Source organism: Crassostrea angulata, chromosome 6 (genome assembly GCF_025612915.1).
Source record: "Crassostrea angulata isolate pt1a10 chromosome 6, ASM2561291v2, whole genome shotgun sequence".
NCBI lineage: Eukaryota > Metazoa > Mollusca > Bivalvia > Ostreida > Ostreidae > Magallana > Magallana angulata.
In genome coordinates, this window is record NC_069116.1 from 54,342,995 (window position 1) to 54,367,510 (window position 24,516).

At 34.0% G+C, this 24,516-nt stretch overlaps 2 protein-coding genes across 6 annotated transcripts in view; one reads left to right on the plus strand and one right to left on the minus strand.

Annotated features, from left to right (window-relative positions):
• Nucleotides 1-2,159: 2,159 nt before the first annotated feature.
• LOC128187377 (RAB11-binding protein RELCH homolog) overlaps nt 2,160-24,516 on the minus strand; it is a 41,424-nt gene continuing 19,067 nt past the window's right edge. For both annotated transcript variants that reach the window (XM_052857806.1, XM_052857805.1), the window contains exons 25-27: nt 5,025-5,141; nt 4,541-4,682; nt 2,160-3,704 (exon numbers count right to left, since the gene is read on the minus strand). In XM_052857806.1, coding sequence (XP_052713766.1) covers nt 3,587-3,704; nt 4,541-4,682; nt 5,025-5,141 — 377 coding nt within the window. In that variant the 3' untranslated portion in view covers nt 2,160-3,586. The remainder of the gene's footprint in view (nt 3,705-4,540; nt 4,683-5,024; nt 5,142-24,516) is intronic.
• Nucleotides 6,047-24,465, plus strand: LOC128187378 (uncharacterized). Of its 4 annotated transcripts, none has more exons than XM_052857809.1 (3): nt 6,047-6,510; nt 11,722-11,896; nt 22,712-24,465. In XM_052857809.1, exons 2-3 carry the CDS (start codon nt 11,728-11,730, stop codon nt 23,845-23,847), a joined length of 1,305 nt encoding a protein of 434 aa, XP_052713769.1. In that variant the 5' UTR covers nt 6,047-6,510; nt 11,722-11,727; the 3' UTR covers nt 23,848-24,465. The 4 variants fall into 4 exon arrangements, with proteins under 4 accessions (XP_052713769.1, XP_052713768.1, XP_052713770.1 ...); XM_052857808.1 differs by lacking the exon at nt 6,047-6,510 and adding an exon at nt 10,246-10,455; XM_052857810.1 differs by lacking the exon at nt 6,047-6,510 and adding an exon at nt 10,918-11,051.

Below are 24,516 nucleotides of genomic sequence, written 5' to 3' on the forward strand. Positions count from 1 at the left end.
TATGTTTTGGGTACAATTGAACAATTTTTGACAGAGTTTTGCCCCTTTTGGACTTGGAAGATTCCAATTATTTGTTTTCCATTCATTATTTCTGCAAAGGTTGAACAAATGAATTACTGATACATGTATATCATGAAAAATGTGTCTTTGCTGAAGTTGTGATGTAGGAGATTTGTGCAACCTATAATTCTGAAACTTTTTAGCTTAGATGCGTCATACTTGTACTTGATAGGTTGATGCATCTCAGATAGTTCCGACAGATGGTCCCCCTTGAACCTAAGTTCAAAATGTCAATTTCATTTCCATGTATACTGCTTAAAATAAAGGCTTGTGCACTCTATGATGTACATATGTCCAATGGAGGGAGGCAATACTGTGGAATCATTTAAATTCATGGGGTCAATTTTCGTGGATTGTGGGTTTTTTGTTTATTTCGTTGACGTGTTGGTTTTTAGTATCAGTAAGATAACTTACTCTTTGAAAATTTGTTTTCGTCAAGGATGTAAATGAATACGAATACCAAAAAAATTGAGCCACCACGAATTTTAATGATTCTACAGTAATTGTTTCACAACCATCTCGTTTGTTCTCGAAATATCAATAAATTGCATCCAATTCACTGAATTGTTGACGGTGACCTAAATTAACCTTCACAACTCCTAAACAAAGTGACATCATAAAAGGCATTCAAGACACTTACAATAGAGCAGATTGCAAGCAGAACAGACACATAAATTTGCAGACAATGGAGGAGTAAAAACTAAATGTCTGTAATGTAATTCCCATGAGCAGAATAGTTTAACAAGATACAGATTAATAAGGAGGATATTAAAATATGTATTGACTGCAAAATTGATTTTGAGAAGTCTTTGCTGAACTGACCTTCCTTGATTTTTATTTTGTTTTTCATATGACAATAATGTTTAGAGCAAAGTAAATGAATATTGATGTGATTCCCCTTAGGACAAACATGTGTCAGGCAACATTTTGTCCCCCTGGGCTTGCATTAATAAGTTTGTAATAGAAAAGGAGTTTGATCATATAAATAAATTGAAAACATATTGCTGGACCAGAAATTGAACCCAGGACCCTGCAACTCTAGTCAGGAGCTCTACCACTATTAAGCTACCCGGGTCGATATCCATGGTCTTTATGTTTTCAATATGCACATTCCTCCTTAATTTCTCATTACATTAGGTGCGGTGACCTGGCCCTGGTATTAACAGGTTAACTCCTGCCAGGGAAAGAGCCTGGGGTGATCTTCAAGGGCGACGATCACATAAGGAGGGAGAATATAGTAGTAGGGGCTATGTGGACTGTGGATGTTGGCATGGATAGCTCATTGGTAGAGATCCTGATTTGAGTTGCAGGGGTTTCAGGTTTGATTCCCTGTCCAGCCATATATTTTCAATGTATTTACTAGTATAACTCCTGGAAAGAGACTAGGGTGATCTTCTAGGGCAAAGATCATCTAAGGGCAGAGGAAAGTGATGGTCAGACCAGTTCAAATACCAACGCCAGATAGCTCAGTTGGTTGAGCACCTGACTAGAGATACAGAGGGCCCGGGTTCAAATCCTGGTCTGGGACGTCATTATTTCTCCCACCCCATTACAAATTAAATCCTTCTCAGCCATGAAGGCGCATATGGTCCGTGCTTTTCCCTGGTTTCTGTGGTGCTAAGAGGATGAGAGTCACTGACTCCCCCTGGATGGGACACTAGTCCTTGCCAGGTTAACTCCCAGCATATACCAGTAGCTGGTTGGACTGAGGCAATGTAGATAAAGTACCTTGTCTATAAGGGCACAACACACAACATCGAGTGACCACAGCGGGGCTTGAACCAGCGACCATTTGGTTACTGGCCTAACGCCACTGAACCATGTGCTCAACAGGCTTGTACATGTATCATCAATCCCTGTCAACATTTGTAAATTATTCCCCATTGAAAAGGAGCATGTATCAGTTCCTTTTCAAAAAACTTGTCATTCCACATCACTCTAAGCGGAAAGAAAGTTATTATAGATAATAGACACTAATCACTCAAATAATGACCAGAAATGCTGTTGAGCCCTGTACTTATAGAAAAACCTCATTAACAAATTGAGTAAGAAAAAATAGTTTTTAATAAAACTATAATTTTCATATTTCCATAATATCCTATAAAATACAAACAAAACAATAAATTAAGTCATTATAGAACAAAAAAGTGTAAAAATATAAATATCAATCACATTAATATTTAAGTGATATGTATCATGGAATAAAAACATTATAAAGCATTCATTACTAGATTAAGTGTGCTATACACATTATGCAAATAAATGACATGACAAATTGAATAACACATATTTTGGAGAGATTTAAATAGCAATCCAAAAATATTCAAAATTCCAAAAATATGCTTGCTAGAAAAAAGATATTAACTTGATTGGAAAACCAAAAGAACAACATTTTCATATCAGTGAATTGATTATATAGAGAATACATGTACATTTAATTTTTTTGCAAATGACAATGTTTAAAAGATCGTTAAAAATTACTACGGTAAAAGAAAGGATTCTTCACATGGGTACCTAATTTTTGGGGCATCACTTTAAAATCAACTATTTATGTCCCCCGTTCTCTGTTTTTCAGTTAAGTACAATTTCATATAAACTAAAACCAATAAATGTTCATATTTTATACTTATCCAGGATTACTTTGAATAATGACCCCTGCATAGATAAATTAATGCCTTAAAGATGAAGACCTTCACTGGATGCAAACAAAAATCTTGTACATTGTACATGTACTTAATTTCAATAATACAAATATCTTAATCTTAATCTTGATAAAAACAATTTTGGCAACTCTTGAGTAAACTATTAGTAATTAAAAATTGAAAAAAAAAAACATTTTTAAATACATCCATGAGTTCTAAGAAATTGTCAACATATAATTCCCTTTGTGAAAATGCATCTATAAGTAATAATTATAATTTGTACAATTTTGAAATATCACATGATTTAGGAATATGTGCAAGTTCTACCATGCACTACAAACTATTTCAAAAAACAAGAAAGCTTCAGAAACTGCAATGGTGTCTTTACAAATTCATTTAGTAATCTACATCAGATCTTATGGTCATTGAGAAATGGCCTTTTCTGTTTGTGGATCAATATGGCTGCTGTGTTGTAATCCACTCGCTCAGCTTACTGCGATCTCTCTCAAACAACCATAAAACACAATCAACAGATTTACTTCCATTCATTATCTGCTTCCTAAACATCCCCCGGGGACAATGTTCTTCATCTATGCTAACAGACTTCGCATAGATCGTAACTTTAAGTAATGTCGCAGCGAGACACAGCACTCACACCAAACATCCCACCACGTTAGTGCTGCGGGGTTTAAATAATGTATTGGAATGGAAATAAATCAAGCTTGAATTTGATCTGTTTTCTAGTTAAAAGGTCTTCTTCACACATCTTTAGAGCTCAGTGTAATTATATTTGTAGCACCTAGCAGTGGGATGAGAATTTATCTTCATAGTTGACTCTATCTGTTCTAGTTTTGAATGGAGCATTCAAGTTGCTGAACACATTTCTACTTCTTCCGCGTGAAGATGTTGGAGATGTTGGCCTTTGACGTGGTGTCTTTGATTCTGTTCATGACACGAGATTTCACATCCTCTGGACCATGATTTGAAGGCATATTACCAGACCTGCAAAACAAGTTTTGTACAAAAAAGTCCATGTGTAATTAAATGTTCATCAATTTATTTACCAGGAGTAATTCAAATATAACAATATTTCCTTTTCTAATATCATCTTATAATTTAATTCTGCTTGTAACACTTTTTCTGATTGGCAAAAAAATTATTCTATATGGTACATAGAACGTTGCCAGTTATGTCATAACAAGACTAACGTCAAAAACATATCTATCAATCCGCCTTAATATGTTACTTTAAAATTTGGTACAATTTAAAGGTCAAATGACAACAATTTTAAGCAGAAAATTAGATTATAAGAAATGAATTCAATAGCTACGAAATTCATACTTATATAAAATGGGTTGGAGAATATTTACGCTTATTTTACTTCACAGTTATAAAGTGTAAACTGCCGCAACCCATTTTATATTTGTATAAATGGGGTAGCTATTGAATTCATTCCTTAAATAAAATGCCATTATTTAAGATATTATAATTCATCATCAATTCCTTTTCACAATGTTACTTATGTAATCTTTCTGAACTTGCCTCTTTGCCTTCTTCAAACCCATATACTAGATTACCATGTATTTATTCTTCAAATATTCTTACCTAGACCCTTCTACTTTGGCTTCATAATACTTGATAATGGAGAACACTGCTCCACCATCCTTTCCTTGACCTTTCTACTTTGTCTTCCTGATAACACTATATCCTCATCCTTACCTTGATCCTTCTAACCTGGCTGTGTAGTCCTTGATTACTACCTCCTCAAAATCACCTTGACCCTTCTACTTTGGCCTCATTGACCTTAAAAATGAAGGATTTGACCTCCTCATCATTACCTTGAGCCTTCTACTTTGGCTTCGTAGTCTTTGATAATGGAGGACACTACCTCCTCTCTTTCTGGAGCCACAGCAGCCATGTCTTGTTTCAGACACCGTAACCCGGGCAACATGGCCTCTTGTACCAACTGGTCATTAATGACTGGATTAAGGTTAAGGTCAATATATTAAATCCCACCTTAATACTCTTTATTTATTATTTATTTAATAAATTCATAATTAGCAAATACAAATGAGTACAGTATAAGGAGATTTTTCTGCAGGGTGCTCATTTTTGTGGCATCCTATCTCAATCACAATAATTTCAGATGCAAAATATGGTAAGGTAGTACCTATATAATTTATAAAGCAACTCATTTAGCAATTGCAGAAATAAAAAAATATGCCTATTCTAGACAAAAAATGTAAAAATATACACTTGCAGAAAAAAATTCAGTAACATAGTAATGAATTATGTGGATTAATATAAGAGTGTATTGGATACAGCAACAGGACAGAGCACTGTAGGCCTCAAACAGCTGCAGCGCCACCTCGGTTCTCTTCCTCTCATTCTGCTGGTGGTTGTTGTTCAGAGCAACGAATGCCAGGCGGGGTAGAATCACTGAAATTACAGAGAAAAAATAAAAAATAAGTCAATTAAAACGAGACCGCTGAGCAATAATTCATAGCTGTCTTAGATTTATGGGAGAACTTCATCAGGTGTAATGAAAATCCACAATTGTATTCTACGCCTCATCAAAAATCAATTCCCATTTCCAGCTTCTGAACTCTACATAATTTTCATCAAACAAGAACTGACAATGTCGGTTGGATGTTCATTTACTTTCCAGAATGTCAGACACACTACCAATTAAACACTGTCTTGTTGTCTGGGAGTTGACAATGTGATACAAGGAACATAATTGTAAGTGACTGAAATCATTTTTTACTGTAAAAGAGCAACTATAGAACAATTTCATATTCCATGCAGCATTTCTAAACAACCAGGTACATGTGCATTTCATTTGTATTATAAAGAAACACCAACAAATTTATAACACACAGGCAGTTAAGGTTCTCCAATCCTCAGTCTCAAAGTATTTTTTTCATCATAAAAATGTTATTTATCCTTCAAACTTTATAAATAATGGAAATAAAAAGAAATTTACTGATGGTATCCATGCATTTTACTGTAATTTGCAATTTTGCCCACAATAGATATAATGTAATAAATATACAAGTTGAGATCAAACTAGAAGAAAAAAAGACAGTTGTACAGCTGTATCAGAGGATCGAACCAGTGTGGAGTAGTTCTCTGTGAAACCACTATAAGCTAATAAGTTTGTTGAATAACTAAATGTAATTAATATTAACACTACAAAACTTATCAAATTTGTCTAAAAAAGGCAGATTTATAGTATGAATAAAAAATTCTGGATATTTCAAAGTTAATGAACGTTTCTGAGGATCGGAGATCGTTAATAATAAAAAAATTATTTTGTTTTTAGCAAAACAGAAGACACCGACTTTTCCCTTGAACTCTATCCTTTTATATCCATATTGAGCAAAACACAAATTCATTTCAGGAAAATCAAATAACATACAGCTGACTTGAGGAGTAATGACAACAGATCCATTAGCACCTGATTCTGTTAGCCAATAAAAAACTCCCATTAAGGTTTAGGCTTGAAAACTCTCTGACAATCTTAATGGAGAGAGAGAGCCATACCAATAAGGCCTATACTTGTAAATTCTTATGGACTGAATAAATCGGTCAGTATTACATTAGAAGATCTTCTTCCACACAAAGCCTTGCTCTTATAATCAAATCAGATGCTGTTATGTGAAGTTCTGGAACATAACTGCCCTTTCCTCTAGACCTTCATCACCAAAGCTTTGGTCCCTACTTCTGCGTAGCCTACAGCAGTGAGGATTTCAGTGGATGTTAGTGTTGTCAACAAGTGGGGAGATACATACCACTCGTTTAAGAGGTAAGCAGAAAATAAATGTTTTCAAAATGTTTTTTCCTTAAAATTCCATAAAGGCAGCAAGAATTTCTTTTTAGATAAATACAGAATCAATACTGGTAGTTATTCAACAACCAATTTAAATGACATGTTCTTGTAACATTTACACTTGTTACATCTTTAACTGCCATAATACATGCAACTAAATCAATTTAACAGTTCAACTTGGATTTGTAATTTAATTTCAAATGCAAAGGACTGACAAGATCAATAATCAAGATTGTTCTAAATTATTTTGCTTTGATTAAGGAATAAGGGATCATCCTTTGAATATTATGAGTTGATCAAATACAGTTGGGATGATCAAATCCAATAATACCCACAGGACTCTATGATAGATTGGATCGTGTTTGACTGTTTTAGATCACCTTTGAATGATTCCTTATTACTTATATCTATAAGATTTTTAGCAATTGTACGATTAATTACTAAAATAATCATTGAAGAAATGGATTGAACTATATGTTACAAAATTTATTTGTAGTGTTATCACACACAGACAGTGAAATGTAAATATTTCAATACTGTCATTGAGGATGAATAAACAGTGCAACAACACTGTAGAAGGTTGGGAGTTCAAACCCATTGCCTTGAATTACCCTGTTATTAGTTCTGCTGATCGAATATGTACAGTAAAACTCAGTTATAGTGAAGCCCTAGGGTCGTGTGGTGATTTACTTTTCTATATCTGTACAAGGGCTGTTAAAAAATTACGCAGATTTTTTAATAGGAAAAATATCTGATGACACAAATACAGTAAAACTCGTTTAGTACGAACACGGATATTGCGAATTCACGGATATAGCGAAGTCATCTTGGATCCCCAGCTATGTAAATTTAATGAATTTTTATACGGTTATAACGAATTACGGATATAACGAAGTAATTTCTTAGGTCCCAGTGACTTCGTTATAACCGAGTTTTGCTGTAAATCAAAAATAAAATCTCACACTTCACCGTTGTAAAAAATATGTGTGTAGTCATATCTGAATGCATTCCATTTCCACTATCTATATATTGTTATCTATCTTATGCAGTCGTTCAATGTTTATTTTTGTGGTCATTTTTTAATATTAACATTTGCAAATATGTTTCCTTATATGAACCTAAAGAATAGCGGAAACGTTCAATACTGTATGAACTCTTTCATGACGTCACAATGATCATAGCACACGCTTATTGTTTGATAGTTGGATCATTGTAAACATAAAATCTCTGTACTAATTGTAACAATTCTGAACAATTTGCCTTTCTCTAATGTAAATATAAGTAATTAACAGCAATGATAAAAAGTTCACCGGGACATGAACTCGGTTGGTATGTGATCAAAGCCCTTTGGGCTTCACAGGATTTGATTGCGTACCAACCAAGTTCATATCTCGGTGAACTTTTAAACTTGCTGTTTATTTCTTAAAGAGAGCACACATAAGAATTTCAAATGTATTTTTGTTAATACCCAAAATATTACATCAGAGTTGTAAATCCGTAATGTTAGAATAATGATAAGAAACCAGAGAAAATTTTGCTGATATTGAACAAGAATCAGAGTGAATACAATTGATTTAATATATGTTAAATTGCTTTTTATTTTGCAAATCATATCTAGTGTGCTCAGTACATACATATTACAGCACTATATGTCATAAAAAATGAATGCAGAATTAGAAATATTATTAAAGTCTACTCTAGTCATGAACAAATTTGTTTCTGTAAAATTTCATTACTTTTTGATGTCTGTAAGAATAGATAGTAGTTGTGTCCACGTAATTTTGGAACGGTCCATGTTTTTTCCTAAAACAAGTCTATAACACTGAGTAAGGCCAATTTGCAATATACATAATTTTGTGTGGAGTAAGCCCAACAAAACTTTCCTATATCCAAGATTTTACTTTATTCACGTTAAACTACGTTAAGTTTTAAGGTTCTGTAAAAGGGACGTAAACAGAGTTTATACACCATACCCTTACAGCTGAACAGGGCACTGTCAAACAGGTATATAAACATTTTTGTATCACCGGATTACTCACCTGATATCTGAAGCCAAGTGAAGCATTCCTTTCAAGGGCTTAGATTTTGTGCATTTATTTCTAAATGTTTTATGTGCATTTAAAGTATTGACTTGTTTATTTGATGTAAGTATTGTCCTGGATTGAAAAAATTGAGTAAAAATTTATAATTTCAATGTGAGCAAGTAACTTAGCGATGCAAGACACAAGACATGGCATCCACACAGGTGAGACCTCTACAGCCAAATGGCTTGATAAACTAAAACTAGGTACAACAAGCTCTTATACTTTGGAAAGATGACATGTGTTTAAGTGGTGCTGAATAAAGTCTAGAGGGAGACACTAAATTGGTTATTCTGCCTAGACATTTTTATCAGAGACAAGCCAATGAAACAGTGATAGCTACGATTTCATCAGCCAAAAAGGGTCCATCACAGATGAGGGCAACATTGATCAAGAACCCTCATCTACAGAAGAAAGAGAGCTATTTCCTGGTTAAATAAGATTTCGGATTAAACCCACAAACCAACAATGAGGAATGCGGATCCCAATTACGATCTGCCAGGGCGAGAAATTAAAGAAAGAAAGCAATCTAATATGTTTCTGCTAAATTGAGAAACTGAACCAGACAGATATCAATATATGTACACAAAAAATAAAGCTCAGTTCCTCAGCTAAAATAGACGTATAGTTCTTACATTGATTGCTTGTCCATATAATTATGTCCCTTCCACAAAAAGTCTTCTGAGAAACTTAAAGACTAAAATTTGTAGTAACCCTATGAGAGATAATTATTAACTCTCTCAAAATTATTTTAAAAATTGTGAAAAACCATCTTATCATAATGTAATCATAAACATCTTAAAGTTGGGGGGGGGGGGGGGGGCGCTGAGGTCTACAGTATTAAATAAATATGGTAATTTTACAACATAATTTTTATATTAAGAATTTTCCAGATGGGGGTCTTAGGACCCCCCGCCTCTAGATCTGAGGAACTGAAGTTGCTTTCTTTATATAAAATGTCAGTATACTATTGACTTCCATGTAATTTTTCAACAACAGCAAACTAGTCGTAGCATTTTTCATATTCCAAACTACAAGCTTCTGCCCTCTTTTATCCTGCCATTAATGATGAAGCAATCAACACGCAAGCATGGCTTGCCTCCATCTATTTCATTACAGATTAAGTAAAAATCATTATATTGTGGATTATCACTGGTACTTAGGCATCATTGGACACTGACTAATACGTGCCTCTGTCCTACACTTCTCACCTAGCTTAGACAGGTCATTCAATGTAAACTTGCAGATATGTTCAGGTAGGTAGAGTACATTATTCTTTAGTTGGACCTGTGCTTTTTCTTATCTAACAAAATGGTTGCAATGAATAATTTACTTGAGCTGACACACATGTATTCTAAAATGAGTGACAAACTTTTGCAAGATATGATACTGGTAATTATGATCTCATAAGTTAATAATAATGCTGGGAACTTGTTTTCATATAACGTTATTGATACAAATGGAAAACGCTTCTCTGGTGCATTTCAGCAAATGTGACAACATCAGTTATGCCTATTTAATATCCTATGGGAATATTAATTTTTCGTCCCTGAATTTTCTCATAAATTGATAATTTTTGTCTCCGTCTTGCAAAAAGCTTTTTATTTCTTTTCTACTGCAACAGTTGGTGTCTGTACATGTATCTGCACATTTTGATGTCAATTCATCAGTTGACTATATAAGCTCTGAAGAATCAATGAATTTTGGGACTAGAGGAGCACTGTGTGATACAAGACCAGTAACTGTGAATCGAGGCCTTCACAGTTTTGATGAGGGTTTATATTAAGTGAAAACATTTATTTACAAGGACAGGATTCGGGTCAATATTGCTGCTGTTAAGGTAGAGTATGCTCAGCAATAAATGAAATTATTCATAGTAACAAATAACTCGTACTTACAAGTTCCTTATTTTTGTTTCACATTGAAACTGTTTACTTGCAAAATGTATTGCATAATTTTCATAATCAATTTTTTGGAAGAAAATTTACTTTTAAAGTTAAGAAAGGTTACAATCTGGTTAGGTAATCAATCATGAACATGAAAATTGGCCACCATGAATTTAAAGGATTTCATAGTGTTTAGGATATTTAAATAGTGCATTATTAAAATGCATATTAATTAAACAAAAGCATGATCATATTAGGGATTGACTTCATCTACAAAAACCTGAATTAGATCTATCCCCAGCAAGCTGTTACAATATCTCTGTCCGAGAGAATGTTGTCAATATCACAAGTCAATACATTAATCTATAAATCATACAAAGTTGTTCACTACATATGGTACCTAGATGTGTTATTCTGATGCGACTAAAAAAACGTTAATTTGTTCCTATTAGCGATAATAATTGAAAAACTTATGCCAATATCAAATATTGGTTAATAAATATTACCTGGTTCAATTAACTTGGAGAGGGAGGGCATTACCGAGACATGGGTAAGCAGAGAGAGTCAGAAAGAGATGTACGCTATTTAAACTTTTTGTGGTGAACACATAATGAATGACATGATGTTTCACCAATCTGACACAGTTTGTATGACATTATAAAATGTGCTTGCTCTTTGACATAGAACATATTTTTTGAAAATTTAAATTTCATAAAGTTTAAAAAATGTCATATTCTGAGTTGGAAAATTTTTAGGCTTGGTGACCAAAATTTTTACAAAACACAAAGAAAGATAACTCAAAAATGGAAAGCATTACAGAAAAAGATTATTATCAGTACATACTTAACATATTGTGTTGAAAAATATCTTAAGTTAGGTAATAGGTTCTTGATGTTTAGCATTTTGTATTACTCAGCTGTTTATATAGTTATCATGTTTATAGACATTTAACGTAGAGGTTTAAACCTTAAAACCACAGAGAGAAATGTTACTGATGGAACTTTTAGTATCAATTTAATTGCATAATAAATATAAAATGGCTCTTGCATAATCAGATATTTTCATTTGAATTACGGTACCTTTAAACTGTTAATATATAGCTATAGCCATTTTGCTACAGTACATATAATCAATTTCTTTTTTTTAAGACAACTTTGAATATTTCTTAATTTCTGAGATTCACTGACAAATTAATTCTTCTTTTTACTTTTTTTACGTAGGTAACCATGACCATCTTTTGGAAGGACATTAACCTGATTTTGAACCCTGACCCTGAGTTGACCCGATTACCCCCTGTGGTAATCCCACAATGCCAAAAGGATCTGTTCAAAAGGACCTGTGAAAAAGTCTGGGCTGAACAAGTCATATTACCTTGGCTACAAAAAGAAATGCAAGGTACTGGTATAACTCAAATCAACTTCTATCAAGTCTTCTCAAGCTTTCCGAAATAAATGAAAAACCCATCTTAATCAGTTAATTTTTAAAGTTAAATCATTTTAAGAACAGCCGATTTTATAAGCATTGAAATAGATATGTGAAACAAATCTAATATGTCGAGAACTGGATTCATTGCATGAAATGATAATACATGTACCAATTTATCGGTAAAAGTACAGGAGACCACAGGCTCATGCCTATGGGTATATACCATATAGATATATACCGGTAGGCAGTACTGTAAAATGCTTTGACTGACTTAATCATTTGGTACAAACATTTCTTGTAACATCCAGTAGGGGTTATTAATTAGCCTTGTCTTCAACAAGAGCATTTCAAAATGATCAATTCTGATGAGTATTAAGACCACGTCCCAGTCCTTGTAAAATATATTGCCTTTTTCTGAGACAAAAATGTTTTGTGAATTACTAATAGAATCTCCTGTCAAATAGTCAAAAAATTATTATTAAAGTCCTTGGTATGGTGTTATATAGTCCTGAAGCAAAAGGGTAGGAACAAATATGTACACTTTTATATGTACCCGTTACATGTACTAATCTATATGTAAACACTTTATTTGCCAGAGACTATTCAATGTGTTTCAAGAATGACAACTCTTGTAGTCTTATCTATACCAATCAATTCAAAGATTGCAAATGAGCTATGAACAATTTTGATTAATTCTCTTGTAATGATACCATAAAGTAATAAGCCTTGATAAACCAAATTGTTCCAACTAATTACAGTAAAACACGCTTAAAACAAAGTGCCAGGGATGGGCGATTTTGCTTCATCATAAGCGTATTTGGTTATGTCCGTCAAACTTACAACATGTAACAAAGTCACGGGGAATAAAAATCAATTCGCTTTAAGAGCAATTCATTATAACTGTATTCGCTACAACCATGCTTAACTGTATTGAATCCAATGTGATATACATGTATGAGAGTATTTACATCATTTCATAAATCTGTTGTTTCTTTGATTTATCTTGAAATTAAAGCACCTGACTGATGTAGTGGTTACGGAGATAATGAATTATAAAACTTATGAAAAGAAGTGTACTTGTGGATACAGCCAAATATGTCAATCTATCTTTGTCTAAGGAAAAAACTCAGATACAACAAAGCTTGTGAATTAATCATTATCTTCAACATAATTACACCCATCTGTTGAGGAAAGAGCTCTTCTCCTTCCCTTTTTGTATCAAAACACATTCAATACAATAAATTTCAAAGTCTTCTTTGGTGTAGGTATGATAATGTTGAGATAGGTTTTTTTTCAAATTGGCTATAAAACTACTGGATAACTATATTGAGTGACCTGTGTTGCTTTTGTCGTAATATGGCATGCCAATTGCACAAGGTTAATTCAACAAACCAGGGTACTTGATGTTACATTAAAATTTTGTTCAAATTATTGTTTTATCTTTTATATTAATCATTAAATGTTTGAAAGCTACATTATTTGGTAGATAAAGGGTTATTACATAATTAGCTAAGCCTTAGCCAGCTTTAACTCCATTTGGAACAGTTTAAGCTTTTTATACAAAACAATCCCTAAAAATTACAATACCGGTACTATTTTTTCCAAAAATCAAATTTGTGTCTTTTGTATTAATTTTTGAAAAATTTGGCTTTAGTTTAGTATCATAACAATATCCTTTAATCTTATTTCGTTGTGGACAAAATAGTTGGAGGCAAAATTGCATCGCTATAAATTGGCATGTTTTATTTCTAACATAACTTTATAATGCATGTAACATAAAATAATTAAAATGTTAAAGTAATTGATAATCTTACCTTAAAGAAATTCAGTTAATGTTAACTTTACTCAATACCAGGGATTTGAGATTTTTGAATTTAGTTCAAAATTGGATTATGTTTCTTTATACTCACCAAAAAAAAAAATTGCTTTGGGCCATAATTTTGCTATTATACTGTATAACTGAACTCTTCTGTGGAATAGTTCCAGTGCAAAATCATTCAATTGCAAAAAATGCTATTTATATTAATCTGAGAGTTAAATTGTTGATTCAGAAATTAAAAAGAATAAGTTGTATCTATTGTGATTTTGAATGAAACGTTGCACCAGCAGAAAAATTTGTAACACAGATATGCAAACTCTTTGAAGTCGATCAGTACCGAGTAACGTTTATCTTCTTTCATAAAGGGTTGAATATGGATGATTAGAAGTTGTCTCAACCCTACATATTGAAACCATATGAGTGCTTTGTTGGAGCAAGTTGCATTTACATAAAATGTGATTACTCTGTCTAAAAAAAACCCTCAAGCAATTTGATTAAGACGTTCAATTGTATTTCATTCTGTTCTGCCATCAATATCAACATCTTGGTGTTATTTCAAATGAGGCATTCATCTCATCTGGCAAAACATTAGCCATGGTTCACTTAGTCCTTTAGCTAATATTTACGGAGAGAGAGAGAGAGAGAGAGAGAAAGAGAGAAAGTCCAATAGTATACAATTATTTAATGCTTGAGCAGTTGATAGACCCGAATATTTTTCCAGAGGTGCAGGGAACAGCTCAGTATGATCTATTGCCCGAGGCCAACGGCCAAGGGCAATAGATCATACTGAGCTGTTCCCTGCACCAAGGGAAAAATATTCTGGTCTATTGACTGCTCAAGCATTAAATAATTGTATACTATTAATCTTGAAGCAATTTCACTTTTTCTAAAATACGTTGCCGGTCCAATAAATTGCAGTTTATTGACCGGCGGTCCAATCGATCGCATTCTATTGACTGGCGGTCTGATAGATCAAAGTCTGTTGACTGGCAGTTCAGTTTAACTATCGCGAACATTTCTTATAGTTCTCAACCCTGTAAAATCATGGCGAAATTTTAAAATCAGCGTAGGGTGCTCCTCACGATTTTAAGCAGATATTAATTCCTCGCGTTTAATTAGTATGAGTTGCATGGAGGCTCTGTTGACCACTACAAACAGTGTTTGTATTCTAGAGCAGGCTGGGGCATAACAATTTACTGTAATAAAGCAAATTTTTTGTGTGGATGACAAAAATATATCAGAAGTTTATTTATTTAAACTAATGCAATGTTATATAATTAGACCATGGTTACTCCAGTTTTCTTAAACTTACCATTTTTTAATTCTGAGAAAATACATTCATGCGCAATTACTATCATAGCAGGCAAAAGTTTTACAGGAATATGTCAATTAAAGACCTGTACATCCCTTAGATTAAAATAACTGACACTAGACAAAAAATGCCAGAAGCAGAACCAGCATTGCTCATATTGGTCTAACAATAAAAAGTCATTTGAAAATTAACCCCCTTGGCAGTTTCACTACATAGAGAGAGGTTAAGGTAGCAAGGGACAGTTTCGGAAAAAGTATCAGTCAATATTTTTGTAAAATTGAGAGTTGCTGTACTTGAAGGCTTATGAGTGTTGCTAAAATTCATGAAATGATTTTTAATGATTATCATTAGTTAGAGGGGTGTCTCTTGTTGAAATTGATATGCAATATGTAGGCCCCTTATGTTAGGTACATGAGAATCAGAAGTAAAATGCGAAACCTGCGGCTATGACTGTTGTGTTGACTTTACACTGTGAGTTTGCAAGTTACAGACGGGAGGTAAAATAACACGAAAAGTAGGTGGATGGGACATTGTAAACTATACATTGGTAAGTTTCTGACATGTGATAGTGCAACATGCATGCAGTTCAGAAGGTCAACCCTCTGCAGGGAATTAGCTGGGGGAGGTCTAAAAAGCTGAAAAATCATGAAAAATTAGCAAAATATGAAAGGGTCCAAAATCTCATAAAAACCAGTATGTAGAGAATTTTACAGGTTTTGATTAGTAATTTTCTTCAGAAATTGGTGATTGGCCTTATAAAGAGTGAATTAAAGGTATTTGTGCGGAATGGGAACTGAGGAAATTCTAGTTACAGAGTTCCTGAGGCTACAATGAATTGTATCAAAAAAACTGTCCCGTGCCACCTAAGCACTCAATTGCCTGCAATTAATTACAGGAAAAGGAAAAAATGACATTGAAAAATCAAAATCAGAACCCATTTTATTGACTTCCTGAAATATGGAGAGGTTATTGCATAAATAACACTAAAATGTGGCCTTGTAACTCTCAGTTCATTACTTAGCAATCAAAAGGAGGTATAAATGGACCCACTTCACAGGTCAGCAATCATTGCCTCTGTATCTCTGTGTTTGTAATGACACCCGAGAGAAAAACAGGAGAGAGAGACCAGCGATCATAGTCAACACCCACACACAATGACAGAAACCACTGCGACCAATAGCTGACATTCAGAACTGCTACATTAGACTGAGAGCTGAGCCTAATATTACCATTAAAATGAAATAGATAGCTAAATATCTTCACACAATTGTCTAACACATTCTGTCTCATAAGGGATCTGTTATACATCGTGCATTTATCTTGGAGGCTGTCTCTAGAGATTTCCTGAATAATACCCTTAGAATTCAGAATCCCTGGGTTGTCATACACCAAAGAAATTAGTTCTCTAGAATCAAGGCCATGTCTCTAGTTACAAGGACTGGTGCTTGTTTATGTGAAGAAAGAAATACTTTGTTAATTTCTTGTCAATTCTAAGATTAATATCAATAGTTAAAACACGGCATCTGCTAGATAATTAGATTATGCTATATCATGACTGTTTGATCATAACTATCACTCCTCTAATATGCATAATAAAATGATGCACTGAGCTGTCAAATCCATTGTTTGAACATGAGGTCAAGGTCATAAGGAATGTTTTTTAAAACTACCAGCAACACACACATGTATGTTCCAGGTTTGCATTAATTTAATTAACAATATCTTTAATGAACATATAGCCTCTAAGAGACAGTGCCCACAGTAGAAAATAAGGAAAAGTCATGTCAAGGTCATAAGAAAGATAAAACATGTTAAGGCACACAAACTTGAATCTTGATTTGTATCTTGATCCAACAAAATAAACTTTTAAGCAACTATATATGGAAAATTTGTGACACAAAAACCATGGTATATGGTAAAAGGGGGAATTTTGATAAGGCCTGCAGACAGACCATTCAAAGGCTGTAAGTATGATTTGACTGCTCCAAAACTATATAACTCTGAAACTTTCCATGTTAATCACACAATCCAGTTAACTCATTCAACAATCAATAGCCAGGAGAAGATTTTCCTCTTGAGAGATATAAACTGAACTATTAATCTACTATATTCAGCAAAGCTAGCTTCCACGTTTATTCATCAAATTTATTCCTTGGGCTTCAATAAGGACTCTCTGAACTTTGAGGCAACAGCCTCACTCGCACCAGCCAGCTGACCTGCCAAGATGACAAGGTTTCCTGAATAGAATCCATTTCTGAGACCAAGAACCATGTCTGAACTTGGCAGTGACTGCACTGCCCCCTAGAGGAATTAAAGACTCATGGTTCCCCCCTTTCTCTTTGCCAATGCTGTGACAATAAGCAATTAACAAGACAAATAGGACATGTCATTGAATGGCTAACGAAGGAGTTAGTGAAATTGAATGTCTAATGTAAGAAATCAGTGAAATTGTATGCCTAATGTAAGAAGTTAGTGAAATTGTATGTCTAAAGTAAGAAATCAGTGAAGTAAGAAGTTAGTGAAATTGTATGTCTTATGTAAGAAATTAGTGAAATTGCACGACTTATACAAGAAATAACTTAACAATACCTGCAACATTTCTCGTCTGAAACTAAAGGACCAATATATGAAATTCTAAAAATGATTACAAATACCCAACAGTCAACAAATGTACTTTGTTGTATGTTATTTGTTATATTCATTCACTTAGATTAGTATATAATACAGAAATATGAACCTATTATAAAAGTTAATAATTTTTTTTTCATCTTATGGAAGCAAACATTATCTGACATGAAATAAGAAGTTTTCTTTACGAGACTTGACATTCAATATCATTAAGACACCAAGTCATTAAGATTAATGTGGAAACTAATAAAATTTCAAAAAAAAAACAAGAAAAAAAATTCAAAAGCCAGAAATAAAAACAAAAAACCCTTGAACAATCCTTGTATGGAAGGCGAGTCTTGTTCAACTCAAAGGAACTCCCAGTCTAATTTGTATCCCAATATGACAGATCCTCATCAGTTTGGTTAGCTATAGATGTATCTCCATCCTAATTGCCTATCATAGACCTGACAAAAGCACATGACAACTTCAGCTCTGTTCAACAGAGTATAAGAAACTTCTGAATTTACCTCCAGAAATTATTGTTATCATGTATTACAATTGACAGCTTGTCAGTTTCTTATTATTTTCCTTCAGAAACATGTAGTCCAAGATAATCAAACACCAAACGATTCCATTTATGGTTACAAAAAAACATTAAATGTTATAAGTATTAAGGAAATAAGATTTCTTTGGATAATTTACCTATAAAAAAACAATAAAACTTTTTGAGTACATGTATTTAGAATTTTTTAATAGTACCCTGGTTATTTTATAATTGAATTACAATAAAAAAAATTTGAGAATTAAGATCTCAATACCTAGTACCTTGATTAATCAATGATTAGAACATCCCAGTGTCTGTATTACTACCGATCATGATCACAAAACCTGGCAACTAAAAGTACAAGTAATATCTGACAGCAGGTAATTAATCCTACTTAACCAATATACTGAGTGCAATTTTTCACCCTTCAGAAAACAAAACAGCATAAAAAAAATTCAATTTGATCGCAACAAATTGAACCGAAACTCGCTGCAAAAAAATGTACTATAACTTGGAAGTTAATTCTTAGAGTGCAAATTCTTGTGGCTGCAGCAGTAATTAAACTCTCTGATAGCAACTGTAAGGCCCATCATCAAAAGTGACCCCCACAGATCGTTGATAGATAGAGTAGATGTATATAAGCAGGTCACTGGGAAGTGACTGCCTTCCCTGGTTTTTCATTAACATTGGAATTCCATAAGCGCCTGTCAAACATTGAGATCGTTCAACCTCTGTATACACCGAGTCGAGCCGCTGCCTCTGTATAAAAGCAGGCTGTGCAGTGGGAGGAAGGAGCCTGGCTTCCATGAGAGGGGAAGGCTGGTGTGTAGGAAGAAGCTAAACTTAAACATGGCAAATTATTATCCATAATAATTCTGGGATTTATTGACACCTGGTTAGAAAATGAAATTCAAGTTGTTGTAGATTCGGTTTTACAATGGAATATCCCAAAATTTATTATCAAGGTTAGTTTTTTTTCAATATGATCAACTGGTATTTAGCTTAATAAGGAATTACAATTGGGGAATTTTCATTTTCAGATACATATAATTATCTCATAAATGCCTCACTATATCTTATCAGGGAAAACATTGCCCACATTTTAAAATGTTTTAATCTACTTTTAAGTGCCACATTTTCAGTTATTACAAACATTTTTGAAAACTTCATATTAAAGAATGGAGATCAAATGAAAATTGAATATTCATCAACTGATCTCAGCATCATTTCATTCAAGTATTCTAACTATCTCAAACAAGTTAAATTCAAAATTGATGTTTAGAATATGATGGAATACCTTTCCTACATGACTGCAACTTTTAAATGAAATCAAAATAAATCAGAATAGAACAGTGTTTTTCATAGAAATTTTGATCTTTTTTATTTATACAGTTGACTTTTATTTCATTACTTTAATAGATTATATCTATCATTAAATTGACAGAAATATTTTTATTTTTCCACAAGTTTTAGAATATATGAAAATTTTTCACAATTTATTTTCTTGAACTTTGATTACCAGCTCTTTTACTTGAGGTACTAATAACAAATTTAAAATGGAATTAATTCAAATACTTCAGTTATTGTGTCCATATGACCTTGACTTTGGCCTTTTCTTGAAAAATTGTCTCCCTTTGTTGATTAAACTAAATCTTCGTAGTAAAGTTTATTTCAAAATAAGATTTTACTTTAAAATATACATGTAATAGATCTTTTCCAAAAACCTTGGAAATTTTTGCAAAAATTTTTTGCTAAAACCTTTCACATCTAACTTTCCAATCAGAATTTTTTGGCTTTGCACGAGCAAACGCATATGTTCCACGAGCTCTCACATCCATTGCATGCATTTTTGTGTCCCATCAAGTCTCTTTAAACAAGAGATGTTTGTGAAACACTTATGCCCCCCTCCCTGGGAAACATCCACAAAGAAAATGAACGTAAACTGCAAAAATTTGGAATTTTTTAAGTCCAAAGGGCATAACTCTGTCGAAAATGGCTCGATCATTCCCAATATCGAACTTGACCTAGATATTATCAGGATAAACCTCTACACCAAATTTCATTTCAATATGTTCATCTCCTGCGAAGAAAATGAGCGGAAACTGCAAATAACTAGAATTTTTACGTCCAAGAGCCGCCTGTTGAAAATGGCTCGATCGTACCCTATATCGAACTTGACTAGATATTATCATATCTTCTTCGAAGGGGGGCATTAAAAGTGGACACTATTTTTAATGCACACTATTCAGATGTAACTGAATGCAATCTAAATTATTGCAGTGCTACACACCAACATTAATACAAACGTTTTATGTTTTGTGTACTTGCAAAAGAGATGCATGATTTATAAAGAACGCAAGATAAATCTCATCTGTTTGTGTGTTGTGTGACCATGAGACTGTTGCTCAACATGTCTCATGTAATTTTGCAACATTTACCATCATTGCAAGATTTATCGGTTTCAGTTTCCATGCTTTGCCACTAGTACAGTATATACTGGATACAGGGTTATTTTTGCCACGTGATATTTTCGCTTCTACTTATGATTTTGCCTCGTCTTGAATTACCCAATCAATTTTGTGGTAAAAAAGAGTCTGAAATAATGCGAGACATTGGAATTCGCCAATTCTTACTCCGCTAACTGACAAAAAGAGCGAAATGAGCAAAAATAAAACTAGGGCAATAAGTACCCTTATACAGTGTATACTGTATAAGCATATCTGTTTCAGGCCACAAATTACCTCGATTTTGGCTGTTGCTTTTGTCATCTTCTTGGGTGGTATATTCTCTTGTGTCGAAAACGGGTGGTATATATTCCCCCTCTGACTCTTATGAGCATTTGTATGATGAAACGCATGATGCGACATCATCTGGTCTATCGTGCGATTCTATCACATTATCTTACAACACTCACTTTCATTGTATAAAAGTCACATATAGACACAAAATTCAATGCGTTTACATAGCACAATGGTCACTCTTAATCATGCGAGTTTCGTAAGAGTACTTTTTCAAAATACTCATACAACATCAGAAGTTTTAAATCTACCTCCTTTAAGTGATGCTGTCTAAGTTATAGATTTGTTTTTGCAATCAAAAATTATTGAGGTAATTTGGTTTTGTGCATTGATATTACAATCCTTGTTTTGATCTAAATACTTGTCATGAATAGGGAGAATTCTAACCTTAATTTCTAACACAGGGTGCAAAGGGTAAAGACTGAGGTATAAGAATAATCTTATCATAAAAATAAAAACCACATATATATATTAGTTGTAAAATTTGTTCCAGACGAAGAAATATTAAAACTGCATTATATCACTGTAAAAACAACAGCCTCTATTTCAAACACAGTAGTTCCTAGTTTGATCACCAATTAACATCATTTAAAAGAAGCCCTTATTAAACACAACTTGCCATGATCAATAAAATATTACCCATGCAAAAAATAAATGATGGTAGTTAATTCACTCATCATCCCTGAATGAAGGAATAAAATGATTATTGTAAGCTATAAAGGCAGATGTCTATTAGATTGCACTATCAGAACAGATAAAAAAAAAACCTTATAAGATGCTGAGAATAAAAACCAAAAGGACATTAATGTTAGGAAATTCATATTGAACAAACTATAAAAAACCACACAGAGGTTAATATTTTGAAAGCCACAGAATCCGGTCGACCAAACTGATGAAGGAGGCCCAGTCTTTGCCGATAGAAACGCTAGATAAATCGCCAGACCATGGTTCTGACGTACGACAGGCTTACCTAAGCCTGGAGCTGAAATATCAAAGACTGCACAAATCTAATAACAGCAGGAGTAGATGAGGCCTGCTATGAAATTGTGATTCTGTGATATTTCACATCTAATGCAGCATGAAGTGACAAGGGGGATAACTGGTGCCCTGACAGCTCCGTAGCCGGGTCCGGCTATCTTGACTCATCTATCCGACAGTAATCTGGTCCCTTGCATCATAAATAATCCCGTCTGTCGCGCTCACTTGGTCCCATCTGGGAGCTTATATCAGTCCCGATTATGGCCATGTATATCCATATTGATTTTAATGGCCCGAGTTTTCAGCGGTTCTGGTTTTTTAAGTCAACTGAATCCTGAATTAGAAACCCTGTACAAGATTATACCAATTTTATGGATTCTTATGCGAGTCTTGTCACACAGTTTGACAAATAAAAGTATCAATTTGAGAGATACTGCTTAACCACTCTTTGAAAATTTAACATGATAATGTGCAAACACTTCTGGAAAGTCAATTCCTAGAGGGAAAACGCCAATAAAACTTCCTCTGAGAAAGGACTTTTTGCAAACTTTTGCAGAGCATAAATTCTGCCAAGTAACCAAAATAAATATGCCTTTTTGCAACAATGCAATAGAAAAAAAGTTCAAAAGTATAAGAAAACAATGCATTTTTATTGAAAATGGATTATCTGTTCCATGAATAAATACAATATTTATACACAAGCCTAATCTTTTTTTCTCTCCAGATAATGAGACCTATGGTCTGGGCCTGTCAGACTCCTACCAAATCGACGGATATCCTTCCTTGGAGGGCGGGATATACGACGTTGAGGCGGCGGTTGAGACCTTTGTCTATCCCGTGTTCCTGTTCTGTGGTACGGTACTGACACTTCCCCTTGTCGTCCTCCTGTACCGCTGTAGTTACGCCGTCTGGTCCAGCTGTTTCTTCCTTGCGGTCACGCTGATCCTGGACATGGTCTTGCTATGTGTGTACTGCGGAAACGATTGGTATATCCGTATTTATAAGAGGAATCTCAGCAATGATATTATCTCAATCTCCAATGCCTCCTGTAAGGTCTACTCCTTTCTGAGTAGTTTCGTGCAGTATCTGTCACCCTGGGTTATGGTTGTGATCACTGTAGATGTGTTCATTTCCATGAACCACCCCAATCGTATCTACTGGATGTGTACCCGCGAGAGAGCCAAGGCCACACTGCTGCTCATTGTGGTCCTTCTCACATTCATCAACCTCCATTTTTTCTGGACTGTTGGCCTGACCGAGGAAAACATAGACTTTTTCCAAGTCAACCGTCTGTGTCATCTCACCTATCAAGACATGACCATGGAGGTGTTCACACAGAAAGTCCAACCTTACATTGACTTTTTGTTTAAACACCTCATCCCTTTTCTAGTGACATCTGTCTTTCTCTGCCTCATCCTCTCCTCAACATGCAGAAATCGCCTGCAGAAATTTGACATTCAACACCTCAAGAACTATTTTCTGGAGGTGGAGGCTTTATTTGAGATGCGTCTACTGGCCCTGATTTTAAGCATTTGGTTTGCCATAATTTACATGTTTCAATCTTTGTATGAAGTTCTCCGTCTCATGTTTCAAGGGAGTGAAACAATAGATTACATCGCCATGAAGAAAGTGGATGTGACATTGAAGCTGCTCTTCTACTCCTTTTTGAGCTGTAAATGTCTGCTGTTCTACATCTTAAGTGCTAAAACCAGGAGGTATATGATGGGAGGTGCGATTACTGTGAACCGAGCTTTGACAAAACGCTCACAGGAATACAAACTGGCACAGCAATCACAGAACCTTATCCAGGAATCCAACGATTATGAAGACTCTGGAGTCAAACTATCCACTGAGGTCTAGGATAGGATACAGCTAGGATACAGGATTGCTTGAACACAGATAACAGAAAGGATTGCTAGGATACTGGATTGCTAGGATATTCTTAAGAGAAAGGACTTATAGGATACTGCTAACAGTAAGGATTGTCAAGACAATGAGGAGGGAATCTGAATCAGCTAAAGGATAGCAAACTACCCAACTTAAGAAATGAGAAATTTATCAACAGACCTTAGTGTTAATGAAGCATTCAAAAAGCATTGTGAAGCAGAAAGCAGCATGCCCTTTCTGACACCGATGGTAACGCTGAAGAAATGTGCAGCAATACGTATTTCTTTAGGTTTGGAGTGAAAAAGTAAACTATCTTCTGGAAAAATTTGAAGTAATCTTATGAGAACATATAAAAGTGATACAAATGAACAGCTTAATGTATCTAAAACAGCATTAATAATCCTACCTGGGTAGTTTTGACAGCATAATGATGTATAATATGTCACTGACAGTCGAATGAGCAGACAATGACTACACAATGGCCTTTTAATGTACAGTGTATCAATCTTTGAGTTGATTAATAACTATTGACTATATGTATGGATTGTATAACATATACCATGTAAACATAGAAAACTATAGTTGAATAACTTTGAATGTTTTATTTTTTTCTCATTCAACAAATTTTCTCATCAACCAGTA

What these genes read in the sequence shown, in the direction of transcription:
- LOC128187378 (XM_052857809.1), top strand. Translation starts at nt 11,728, where the DNA reads ATGACCATCTTTTGGAAGGACATTAACCTGATTTTGAACCCTGACCCT. An exon ending in GCTACAAAAAGAAATGCAAG is followed by an intron (nt 11,897 to 22,711) that starts GTACTGGTATAA and finishes TTTTCTCTCCAG; the next exon opens with ATAATGAGACCTATGGTCTG.